The sequence below is a fragment of the Bos javanicus genome, chromosome 21 (genome assembly GCF_032452875.1).
Source record: "Bos javanicus breed banteng chromosome 21, ARS-OSU_banteng_1.0, whole genome shotgun sequence".
Classification (NCBI taxonomy): domain Eukaryota; kingdom Metazoa; phylum Chordata; class Mammalia; order Artiodactyla; family Bovidae; genus Bos; species Bos javanicus.
The window spans coordinates 66,477,584-66,490,516 of NC_083888.1; the positions used below are offsets into that span (position 1 = coordinate 66,477,584).

General features: G+C 50.5%; 1 protein-coding gene across 7 annotated transcripts in view; it reads left to right on the forward strand.

The window, feature by feature from the left end:
- Positions 1-12,933, forward strand: part of TECPR2 (tectonin beta-propeller repeat containing 2) — a 101,120-nt gene that overhangs the window by 64,086 nt on the left and 24,101 nt on the right. For all 7 annotated transcript variants that reach the window (XR_009732232.1, XM_061395414.1, XM_061395416.1 and 4 more), the window contains exons 15-17: positions 676-765; positions 2,093-2,326; positions 10,996-11,144. Coding sequence is in view for 6 of the 7 variants with exons in the window: in XM_061395414.1 (XP_061251398.1) it covers positions 676-765; positions 2,093-2,326; positions 10,996-11,144 (473 nt within the window). In the remaining variant the exon portion in view is untranslated. The remainder of the gene's footprint in view (positions 1-675; positions 766-2,092; positions 2,327-10,995; positions 11,145-12,933) is intronic.

Consider the following 12,933-nt stretch of genomic DNA (forward strand, 5'->3'; position numbering starts at 1 on the left):
AATTACTTCCACGTCAGCTTGATGGGCCGCTCCACTTAGAGTCAGCTTTGAAAGTACGGCTTTAAGACTCCGCTTGAAGAGATCGTCTAGTGCCAGTGGTGTGAAGTGTGTGATGGAGGCGCCCTCTGTGCTCTGACAAGTGTCCTCTTTTTCGTCTGTCGTTCCTATGATTGGACACCGGTGTCTACCTGGTGTGTCGTCAGTTTTCACTAGGGGTGTCGTAGGATATAAGGAGAGCGCAGAGAGCTTGTTTTTATGTCAGCAGTTTCCATTTACATGAAAAACTCCTCCCATACTTAGAGTCTAGTGAGAGAATAGTCCGTTTCCAAAAGAGAAAATTTCTGCCCTGTGGGAGACGCGAGGCTCGGGCGAGATCTGTAAACGTAGGTGTAAGTGCCCAGGTGCCGGCTGGGCCTTCGTTTCTGTGAGTGACCCCTGCTCAGTGGGTCTCCTCCAGCTTGTCTCCCCTGGGTGGCCTCCCCCAACCTGGGCAGGACTGTAGCTCTGCCCGTTGGGCTGGCTCTCGCAGTGCTGGCTTGGGTCTCCAACGTTAAGGGCCCTCCAGAACCCCTCCTCTGTGAGGGGTTTTGAAGACCAATTGAGGCCTAGAACTGAAGTTCTGAAGTGTTCTGAAGTTCATCTTTCTTTAACACACTCTTCCCTTACTCTCTGCAGGCACTTACTGGAGTCATGTTGTTCCCCGGGGGACCGCCTCTGCCACAAAGTGGGCCTTTGTGTTGGCGTCCACTGCCCCCAGCAAGGAAGGTGGGTTGGGGTGCCACTGAACGGTTAAATCCATGGTCTGATGTGGTCGAGTTGGGGTGGGAGCCTGGCCGTGGTGGTGTCACGGGCGAGGGCCCCCGAAGCTGGACAGGAGAGAAGAGCCTGGTGTGGGGTGCTGAGGGAGTTGAGTCTGGAGACGAGGCTCCTCCTGACGGCTGGGCGCATCCTGTGTGGCGGCTGAGGCTGGCAGCCGGTACCGCAGCAGCACATCTTGGGGCCATAGCACAGGCCAGTCGGCACCAGGCTTGTCCGGGTGCTGGGCCATTTCCCCTGTGATCCTCGTTTACAGATCCCCCTGCTGGCCTCAGTCCCACTGCCCCCTGGCAGGCAGGCCTCCCAACTCCACTCAGAACTCAGAGCCCCTCCTGCAGCTCAGGGTAGTCAGGTGGCCCTGCTGGCAGCCAAAGCATCCACCCAGGATGGTGCCGAGTCCAACGAGACGATGCCATGAGTCTGTGGTTCAGAGGGAGCGGCCGGCGAGGTCCAGCCTGTAGCCGCCAGAATGTGGAGGATTCGGTCAGTGCAACAGAGTACTCCCTCGCCAGACGGTCTGACCGCAGTGCCGAGGGAGAGAGCTCTGAACACCACAGGTGTCCTGAATGCGGCCACCAAACTGACCTGAGCTGACGGGAGGCCCCTCCTGCCCTCGTCTGTCCTGCGGGTCGCGACCAGGACGCGTTGCGCTGTAGAAGCATCACTGCCTGCCTGGGTTGGGGTGGCGGCTGGAGGGTTACCAGCTGACTCCTCTGGGCTGTTACCTAAATATCTGGCATGACCGTGACGTTACGTTTTCAAACTCCCCCAAAAATTTAATTTCAAACTGTATCTGGCCCCAGGTTTTAGATAATCTGACTGAGATTTTAAAACTTCTCTAAGCATGGTTTGCATTTTAAAGTGAATTGAGCCTCAAGGACTCTGAATAAATGGAGACAATGAAAGCGTGTAATTTGGGGGTGAGGAAAGGGAGAAGAGGCTTCCTGGTGTTCTGGGCCTCCTCCAGCAGCCTCACCCTGCTGCCCGCCTGTCACCCGGGCAGAGGCTCCTCGGTGGCGTACTGCCAAGGAGTCGCTGAGCTTGCTTCCTCAGGACCCTGGCCAGTACACCACGATGAAGGCTTCCCGGTTCATCATAGAACATCCAAGGTCTGGGCCACTGAGCCGGTGACGTGGGCTTCCAAGATCTGAACTCTTTTGTTTTTTCTGAGTGTGTTGGGCTGGTTTCCTGTTTACTGGCTGCTCCTGCCCCACGGTGGGGAGCGAGGGTGGGCACCGGGCTGGGGCCTCACAGTGATGCTGTGACCTCTCTGCAGGAAGCTCGCTGTGGCTGTGCCAGAGCAGCAAGGACCTGTGCCGCCTGAGTGCCCAGCACGCCCAGTCCCGCCCGTCCACTGTGCAGCTGCCCCCTGACGCCGAGATGAGGGCCTACGCCGCCTGCCAAGATGCCCTGTGGGCGCTGGACAGCCTCGGCCAGGTGTTCATCCGGACGCTGTCCGCCAGCTGCCCCACAGGCATGCATTGGGCCCGGCTGGACCTCTCCCAGCTAGGTAGGCTGCCTGCACTGCCGCCCCCGCCCGCCTTCAGCCGCGTGGAGATGGGAGCCTGACCCGCCTCCCAGGGCCCCTGTGTTCAACCGAGTGACTTCTTGGAGGCTGCTCGCTAAATTGCAGGAGGCCGATTAGCCGCTCTTGCGGGTTAATGGGCCTCCTAAGAATCTAGTGAGGGGCCTCCCCTCCCCACCCTCTCCAGGTTGCAGGGTTTAGAACCCAGGAGGAACATGTCCGAGAGAGGGGCCAGGAGAGCCACTCCGGCCCATCCTGCAGTGCGTCTGCCTCTGTTGCTCAGTGCCCGTCCGGTCTGGGCACCGGGGTCAGGCCTGCGGCTGGGACAGCCCTCCTTACCCCGCTGCCCAAGGTGTGCGGATCCCCACGTGCTCTGAGTGTCCCCACCAGGGCTGCAGGGTAGCCAAGCAGCCTGATGCTGCTTATAAGTAATTCATTCCCATTCCGGGAAATAAGAGTGAGCTGCACTTTCAGGTCATCCTCCCGGCAGAGTGTCAGGCGTGGCTGTCGGGAGGCGAGGCTCTCCCAGCCCCTCCAGGGCCCATGTGAGCCTTAGGAATACTTCTCAGCCGGATGGGTTCCCACCTGGTGAACTGACAACCAGTATTCTATTAGGCGATAGAATTGAATTTTATAAGCATTTAACATTTGAGAATTCAACCACGTGTTCTCGTTTAACAAATAAAAAGGGAGGACGAGGAGGGAGGAGGGGGCGTTGTCCGCCTTACCCCCGGGCAGCCCTTGCTGCGCCTCCAGCCAGCGGCCTCTCACCACCATCCTGTAATGCGCAGAGGCTCCGTTGTTCTTTGGTCCCACGAGGCCCCCAAGTATAATCAGCTTAGCTGGAGAAGCAGGTTGGCTCTCAACTAAAGAAGCAAGCTTTGTTCCAAAGCTAGGGATTTTCCAGGGTCGTTTAGATTATTTATGCTTTTGGCATCTCCTTGTTTTGAACCTAAGCCCCACACCAGGGTGGGTCGCGGTCCAGCCAGCAGAGCATTCACCCGGCCGCCACCCCCAGGAGGACCGGAGTGGCCTTGCTGGCCGTGCTCCTGCCTGCACTGTGGGGTGCCCTCCTGCCTTCCCTGGGACACTTTGGCATGATCTTAGTTTTTTGAACATTGAGTTTTAAGCCAGCTTTTTCACTCTCCTCATTCACCTTTATCAGGAGCCTCTTTAGTTCCTCTTCACTTTCTGCCATAAGGGTGGTGTCATCTGCATATCTGAGGTTATTGATATTTCTCCCGGCAAACTTGATTCCAGCTTGTGCTTCATCCAGCCCAGCGTTTCTCATGATGTACTCTGCATATAAGTTAAATAAGCAGGGGGACAATATACAGCCTTGACGTACTCCTTTTCCTATTTGGAACCAGTCCGTCATTCCATGTCCTATTCTAACTCTTGCTTCTTGTCTTGCATATAGGTTTCTCAGGAGGCAGGTAAGGTGGTCTGGTATTCCAGTCTCTAAGAATTTTCCAGTTTGTTGTGATCCACACAGTCAGAGGCTTTAGTGTAGTCAATGAAGCAGAAGTAGATGTTTTTCTGGAATTCCCTTGCTTTCTCCATGATCCAGTGGGTGTTGACAATTTGATCTCTGGTTCCCCTGCCTTTTCTAAACACAGCTTGTACATCTGGAAGTTCTCAGTTCACGTATCACTGAAGCCTAACTTGAAGGATTTTGAGCACAACCTTGGTAGCATGTGATATGAGTGCAATTGTATGGTAGTTTGAACATTCTTTGGCATTGCTCTTCTTTGGAATTGGAATGACAACTGACCTTTTCCAGTCCTGTGGCCACTGTTGAGTTTTTCAGATTTGCTGACATTTTGAGTGCAGCACTTTTAACAGCATCCTTTTTTAGGATTTTAAATAGTTCAACTGTAATTATATCACCTCCACCAGCTTTGTTCATAGTGCATACATGCGTGTGTGCTAAGTCACTTCAGTCATTTCCGACCCTTTGTGACCCTATAAACTGTAGCCCACCAGGCTCCTCTGTCCATGGGATTCCCCAAGCAAGAATACTGGAGTGGGTATCTTGCCATGCCCTTCTTGAAGGGATTGTCCCAACCCAGGAATTGAACCCACATCTCTCAGGTCTCCAGCACTGGCAAGTGAGTTCTTTACCACTAGCTCTACCTGGGAAGCCCTTCGTTCATAGGAATGCTTCCTGAAGCCTGCTTGACTTCACACTCCAGGAGGTTGTTGCCTTTTCATTTTGTTGATGGTCCAAAATGTACTCTCTTTCCTGACTTCATTTCTCTGTTCCATTAGCTTCTCTGGCTGTTTCTGCTTCTCTGCTGGCCAATGTGGTCGACAGTGTCTCTCTGTCTTCCCCAGAAGGTCTCCTGGGCTGTCTTATCCTCTGCTTCCCTCCATCACTGCCAGGGCCAGAGCTCCGCACCCCTGCATACACTCCCGCACGGCCATCACCGCCTCTCGGCTCTGGTGTGCCCCCTCCCGCCACAGCTGCCTGAGCTCTCACACACTCCCACACACACCCCCGCACACACTCCCGCGCGGCCATCACCGCCTCTCGGCTCTGGTGTGCCCCCTCCCGCCACAGCTGCCTGAGCTCTCGTCCTAAAACTCGGCTCGGGACGCCACCCTTGCTTGACCTTAAGTGGCTCCACATGCCCTGGAGTCAAGTTCCAGTCTTGGGGTGACTCCCGCACCCTGGCGGCCTGGCCAGCTCAGCCTGCCTTTTGAGGGCCTGGTGCTGTGGGGTTCCCAGTGCTGGCCATTGCTCTTACCGTGCCGGGCTCCCCTTTCTCCCCGTCATCTAGAGCATCCACCCTGCTCTTGCCTTCCTCAGTCAGCGCCCTGTTCCCACGCTGTCCCAGCACTCATTTCTTTCAGACCCTCGAGGAGCTTCCATTGAAGGTGGAGGGCCCCGCACATGGCCATATCCACCCACAGCAGAAATTAGACTGTCAGGCAAGTTGTCATCATTTTGCAACTCCCATTTCTAAGTAATTCTGGAATATGGGTTTTGATTCCTTGTTACTGATCATCACAAATAAAACTAGTAACAGGTAAAAGATGTCTTCACCATAATTCATTAGTCTAGGTCCACATTATCATCCACTTGCCCAAGGCGTGAGGTAGGAGATGCTGGCTTATCAGAGCTGCTCAGAGATGTGCTTTATTACCTGGTTCCCTTTCAGTCCTGGCCGCTTCTTTACAGATGTTCTGACACTGAAAACAAAAAAACAGAAACCCATCTTCCCAGTGCTAGCAGTGTGATCCAGGCTACCTCATGCCAGCCTTGATCGTGGGCAACACCAGGTCATTTAAAGTCTGGAATGTCACCACCTCTTACAATGTAAGTTAGGTATTTCACTTTTAAGAATGACTTTAGCAAAGTATCAAATCAAGAACATGCTTTCTGTCTTTTCTGTCTTTCTTTTTCAAGATGTAGCGTCCCTCTTTTCTATCCTTGTACAAATTACCAAATCGCTGCTTTGGGATTAGACTAAGAATTATTTTTCTCTCTTTAAATTCAGGTATAGTTGGTCTACAGCCTTGTGTTGCTACTAACAAGCACAGCAAAGTGAGTCAGCTATACATGTGTCCACCCTTTTTTAGATTCTATTCCCATATGACAGTGTTGTATCAATTGTTGCTCTACAGCAAAGTGATTCGGTTATACCTACACACATGCACACACATATATTATTTTCCATCATGGTTTATCCATCATAGAATATTGACTGTTGTGCCCTGTGCTATATAGTAGAACCGTGTTATTTATTCTACGTGTAATAGCTTAACATCTACTAACCCTAACCTCTGAATCCATCCCTCCCTTAACCCCAACCCCTTGGCAACCACCAGTCAGTTCTCTATGTCCCTGATTCTATTTCTGTTTCATAAATAAGTTAATTTGTGTCAAATTTTAGATTCCACGTATAAGTGAAATTATTGTTGTATGTAATTATTATATGTACAAATTATTATATATATAGACAAAAATTACTATATTTGTCTTTCTCTTTCTGACTTCATTTAATGTAATAATTTCTAGTTGCATCCATGTTGCTACAGGTGGCCTTACTGGCATTATCCCAGATGTTTATCCATCCGTCATCGATGGACATGTAGGTTGCTTGCATGTCTTGGCTGTTATGACTAGTGCTGCTGTGCAGATGCAGGTGCCTGTATCTTGTGGAATTATAGTTTTGTCCAGATAGATCCCCAGGAGTGGGATCGCTAGATCATGTTACCTCTATTTGTAGTGTTTAAGGAACCTCCATGCTGTTCTCCACAGTGGCTGCACCAGCTGACGTTTCCCCCGACAGGGCAGGAGGGCCCCTTTGTCCACGCCGTCCCCAGTGTTTAATTTTTGCAGACTTGTTAGTGACAGCCATTCTGACTGCTGCGAGTGGCACCTCCTTGTGGTTTCAGTTTGCGTCTCTTAGACTGAGAGACTTCTTCAGTTAAATGTTTAGCTGCTGAGCTCAGTTATAGAGACCGAATATGAAATATTATTACTTAAGACAAGCCTAGTTTTTAGAAAAAAGTTGCATCGTTTAGCAGATATTTAAGACGCTCATAACATTTCATTTCCCAGTACACATAAAATGCCTGTGTCAGGCACTAGAATGTTCAGCGAACAAATGCAATCTGTAATTGAGTTCATCTGGTCACAGAGTTTAATGAAGACAGATTCAGCGTCAGCTCATGCCTTTAGGTAACAAATAGGACCATATTATATAGTAATTTATGCAGAAAAGCAATTTTATAAATAGTGAAAACCAAATAAATGCCACCTTTTGTTCTAAAATATATGTTTAAAAAGTAGTCTTAAAGGGAAAACGTCTGATCTGTTGAATAAAGTAATTAAAACTTTTTTTTTTTACATGGGAGCGGAAAGCAAAACAGAAGACAGGAAAATTATAGTGTGTCTGTTAGCTGGACTAGTGTTGTAGTTAACAAGCCCCGGATACCCGCGACTTAACACACGCTTGCTGCTCTCTGCTCCCACGAGGTGGTTCTCGCCCGGTCGTCATCTCGCGGGTGGTGGCTGACTGAGCCCTGCTGTGCACTGTGGCCACTGCACATGGACCACTGAAGGGAAGGCCTTCTTGCCAGCTCATTTATGCTTCAGCTCAGGAATGACGGACCCCTTCCGCTCACAGCCCATTGTCCAGAACCTGTGGGGGGGGAGGGGGGTGCCCTTAACTCCAGGGGCTGTGACAAGCCCGGGGGTGCTGGGGAGCTGTGTTTGGCACCACCTGTCTGCACCCCATAGGCCTGCGTCCAGGCAGCCCGAGAGACCGTCTGGGAGGTAGGACGCCACAGCAAGGCCCTTGACTAAATGTTTTCTCTTTTGACCTGTCTCTCCCGTTTGAAATAAATTCACTTATACACAGGCGTTTACACTTGTTCTGGAAGACGCTGGCCTTGTAATGTGAGCTCTGTGTCTCACTAGGGGTGGAGCTCGTTGCTCACTCTGAGGTGCTGATCCAGGGTGTTTCTGTCACCATGGACCTTTCTTCACAGGAGCAGTTCCTAGTAGGGCAGGTTGACGATCCCAACATAGAATCCTTTTAAATTAACATTTTAAAGTGAGAATTTGTTTCTCAGCTATTTCTGTAATTTACTGCTGGAAGTACTTTATTTGGATTGCTACAGATCTTTTAATATGTAATGTTGGAGCCCTGGGATGTCTATTTTAACTCTGTAAAAGATTTTTAAAATACAGTATCATCTTTAGGAAATTTTTCCAGTAGTAATGGACTAATATTTTTAAGCTAAATACACGTGATGAGATTTTCCCATTGCAGGATCCGTGCCTGTGATCTGGTGATGACGCGGGCTGTCATCTGATGCCAGTGACAACTGTGTGGGGTGGCCAAGAGCCCCCTGCCAGTGAGCCTAGCTGCACCACCTTTTTCCTGCTCTACAGTCAGAATGACTCATCCCCTAACTCAGTCACCAGAAGTCAAACCATTCAACTTGAAAAATGGGCAAAAGGCTTGACAGATACTTCACAAAGGAAGTGCCCCCATAAGCACATTAAAAGGCTCTCAGCATTACTTGTTATCAGGAACATGCAAATTAAAACAATGACAAGATGCCACTTTACTTCTACTAGGATGGCCGACATGAAAAGAGACCCAGAGTGGATGCTGGTGAGGTGTTGGCCGCAGGTGGGTGTGTAAGATGGGCTACTGGCGGCCTCTTTGGAAGTTAAACATATAAATGTTATAGCCCAGAGTCCCACTCCTAGGTGTTACTCAGGAAAAACAACACACGTTCACCAAAAAGTCTCCTACAGGAATGACGACAGCAGCTTTGCTCCTAGCAGCACAACGTGGAAGTGACCCGAGTGTCTGCCAGTAGGAGACACTAACTGTGGCTATTACCTGCAGCGGGATGTTACTCAGCAGTGAGGAGGAGTGAATGGCTGACTTCCCGTCCAGAACATTACACTGAGAGCAGGAAGCCGGGCCAGGGGGAGTGCCGGCCTTGATCCTGTTCTCCTGGACTTCTAGACCAGACTGACTGGATCTGTGGCAACAGAAGTCAAAACAGTGGCTGCCTCAGGGCAGAGGGTGTTGACCAGAAGAGGCCTGAGGGAACTTTCTGGGTGGTGAAAATGTTCTGTGACAGGATAAGACGCAGGTTACTCCGGTATATTCACTTGTCAGCAGTGATGAGGCTGAACTTGTAAGATCTGTGCACTCAGCAGGTGTGGAGCCCGAGGCCAGAAGCAGCCGGCAGGGAGAGTTGGCCTGGCCTGGGTTCAGACCCCAGTGCACCCTTGCCTCCTGGCTTAGCCGCCTTCTCTCTGGGATCTTGGGCAGATCTCTTCAGTCCACGTCCTGATGGCCTCATGTGTGAGCTGGGGCAATAATAACCAGGTATGGTTGTTGTGAGGTTCAGCGACTGTTGGCTGTTGCTCTTTCTCCCAGATAAACTCTTAATCAAATATAATTTCTCTTTAAAGGCTCCTCCCACTTCTTTTCCTCTTAAAATTAGCTTAATAAACAAGGAGAAATGTAAAAAGAGAAATGAAGATTCCAGGAGGCTTCATTAGTCAATTGTAATTGGAAGGATTGATGCTGAAGCTGAAACTCCTAGTACTTAGGCCACCTGATGCAAAGAACTGACTCATTTGAAAAGACCCTGATGCTGAGAAAGATTGAGGGCAGGGGGAGAAGGGGACGACAGAGGATAAGATGGTTGGATGGCATCACCAACTCGATGGACATGAGTTTGAGTAAGCTCTGGGAGTTGGTGATGGACAGGGAGGCCTGGCATGCTGCAGTCCATGGGGTCACAAAGAGTCAGAAACGACTGAGCGACTGAACTAGACTGAATTCTGATTAGGATCAAGATTATGCAAACAATGAATTCTCTCACCCCAGACCCAGAATTTGCTACTAACGGTTGTGTATGTGATGAAGCTTATTGTGAGACCCATTCAGTTCAGTTCAGTTCAGTCACTCAGTCGTGTCCGACTCTTTGCGACCCCATGAATCGCAGCATGCCAGGCTTCCCTGTCCATCACCATCTCCCAGAGTTCAATCAAACTCACGTCCATCGAGTCTGTGATGCCATCCAGCCATCTCATCCTCTATCGTCCCCTTTTCCTCCTGCCCCCAATCCCTCCCAGCATCAGAGTCTTTTCCAGTGAGTCAACTCTTCGCATGAGGTGCCCAAAGTACTGAAGTTTCAGCTTTAGCATCAGTTCTTCCAATGAACACCCAGGGCTGATCTCCTTTAGAATGGACTGGTTGGATCTCCTTGCAGTCCGAGGGACTCTCAAGAGTCTTCTCCAACACCACAGTTCAAAAGCATCAATTCTTTGGCGCTCAGCTTTCTTCACAGTCCAACTCTCGCATCCATACATGACCACTGGAAAAACCATAGCCTTGACTAGATGGACCTTTGTTGGCAAAGTAATGTCTCTGCTTTTGAATATGCTATCTAGGTTGGACATAACTTTCCTTCCAAGGAGTAAGCGTCTTTTAATTTCATGGCTGCAGTCACCATCTGCAGTGATTTTGGAGCCCAGAAAAATAAAGTCTGACACTGTTTCCACTGTTTGCCCATCTATTTCCCATGATGTGATGGGACCGGATGCCATGATCTTAGTTTTATGAATGTTGAGCTTTAAGCCAACTTTTTCACTCTCCTCAAAAGGCTTTTTAGTTCCTCTTCACTTTCTGCATAAGGGTGGTGTCATCTGCATATCTGAGGTTATATTTCTCCCAGCAGTCTTGATTCCAACTTGTGTTTCTTCCCACCCAGCGTTTCTCATGATGTACTCTGCATAGAAGTTAAATAAGCAGGGCGACAATATACAGCCTTGACGTGCTCCTTTTCCTATTTGGAACCAGTCTGTTGTTCCATGTCCACCATGCTGAGGTATTAACCCGTGCTTGGTGGCTCAGGGCGTGTGCTGATGGCATCTTGACTCCTCTGTCTCTGGTGTGGGAGGGCTGCAGTGTGGCGCCAGGCGGGTGGCTGGGCACCCAGAGGCCTTGGTGACTCTCGTGTGCGATAATATTCTCCAGCCATAGAGTTCAGCTGCACACGCAGTGTCATTTCTTCCTTTGAAGAACAAAATCAAAGTTCATAGCTTACATGAGCCGTGAGTCATCACACGAAAGTGGCTAGCACGTGTGCCTTCTGTCTGTTTACAGGAGCTGTGAAACTGACGAGTCTGGCCTGTGGAAACCAGCACGTCTGGGCCTGTGACTCCAGGGGTGGCGTTTACTTCCGCGTTGGCACCCAGCCGCTGAACCCCAGTCTGATGCTTCCGGCCTGGATAGCGATTGAGCCGCCTGTCCAGGTGAGCAGAGGTTGCCTGATCCCAGCTCCCCAGTTGGCCGGTCAGGTGCTGAGGTGGGGAGAGGACGCACCTGCCGACGAGGGCCTCCCAGCAAACGGGGCGGAGGCGCGTATCCGAGCGCCGGGGGCTGAGTGTGCCTGGGGTCGGCACACACTCATTCCCTGGCGTTCCAACTCAGAGTCTGGTATTTGTGGAGTTTAGAGCTGAACAGGTTCACGATGATCTGAGCCAGGGCTGCTTTTTCTTTCTCAAAAATGTTTTGTTTCTGACTTTTTAAAAATGAGCATTATTTTGTTTAAAGCAAATAATATCCAAAAGGAAGAGAGTAGAAGTCCCGTAAAGATCTTGTGAGGAGAGAGCCTATTATCATTATTTTGTGAGTGCCTTTTCTATTTTGTTGAAGAAGTAGTTTTTCCTTTTTAAAAAAATATTTATTTGCTGCATCAGGTCTTAAGTTGTGCGTCACGCGAGGTCTCTGTGTGGCGCAGACTCTCTAGTTGTCACACGAGGTCTTTCTCTGTGGTGCAGACTCTAGTTGTCACGCGAGGTCGCTCTCTATGGCGCAGACTCTCTATAGTTTCACGCGAGGTGTCTCTCTGTGGCGCAGAGTCTCTTGTCGTGCACATGCTCAGTTGCTCTGACACATGTGGGGTCTTAGTTCCCCAACCAGGGATTGAACCCACGTCCCCTGCTTTGCAAGGAGGATTGTTAGCCACTGGACCCCCAGGGGAGTCCCCAGAAATTATTTTTCTTATGCATCCCATCCCATCCCCAACGCCTATCGTATTTTAGTTTACCATGTATCCTAAATGTTTTTCTTTTGACTGTTCTACCACTCAAATCAAAAGCTGAAGTCTGATTTTCGTGCACTCTTTAGTTACTCTTAAATAGCTAGTGGCCCTGGTGACTATGCTAAGTGTACTTCTGTTAAAACTTTTGCAGGAAGGCTGTGATTTAATGAGCTATTTACTCCAGTGCTTTCTAGTCCCCATTTGTGACTTTGTTGGGAAAAAAATGAAGCCTCACGCGCAGCAGCGGCGGGAGTGGCTGGCTGAACAGACGCGTGAATGGAGACGAGGAGCCCGGTGTCGGGCGGGCGCCTGTGCTGCTGGCCGTCTGCATTTGGGCACCATAAACCCCCAGGGGTGCGGCAGCAGAGGCCAGGGTGCACGGCTGAGGACCGCCTGTCCTGCCCGGGAGGCCTGGGATGCGTGCTGGGAGCCGCTGTAGTCAGAGGCCCGTGCTGAGTTCTTTCAGGCCACTGGCCACGGCCACAGGGAGGCTCCATGCGGATCTTCCTCTCACGGGGTCATGACGAGAGTGAGTGGAATCGTGTCTGAGTTCGAAGGTTCTGTGTGCACACCGGCCCCGTGTTCCTCTGCACGCAGTGCTGGCTGACAGCTGCAGTTCACGCAGCACAGGGGACGGGGTGTGGCTGGCCGCCCATGTGGTGCTCTGCTGATGGGTGGCGAGGGTTTCTCTGCTGTTCTCAAACTCTCCTTAGACGAGCCGGCACCCTCTTGTCTGACTCCTTTGGTAGTCATCGCCACCTCCTAGCAGCTTTATCTTAAAGGAAGGGTTATAATTAACTCTTTACGGTATACAACTCAGTGCTTTTTAGTATATTTGCAAAGCTCTGCAACCATACCTGCTCTCCAATCTAGAACTTTCTCACTTGGAAAGAAACCCCTGGCCCACTGGTAACCTCCTCTCAGAATCGTCACCCCGCGGCCCTGGCAGCCACCCGTCTCCTTTGTGTTCCTATGCACTTGCCTGGTCTGGATTTTCC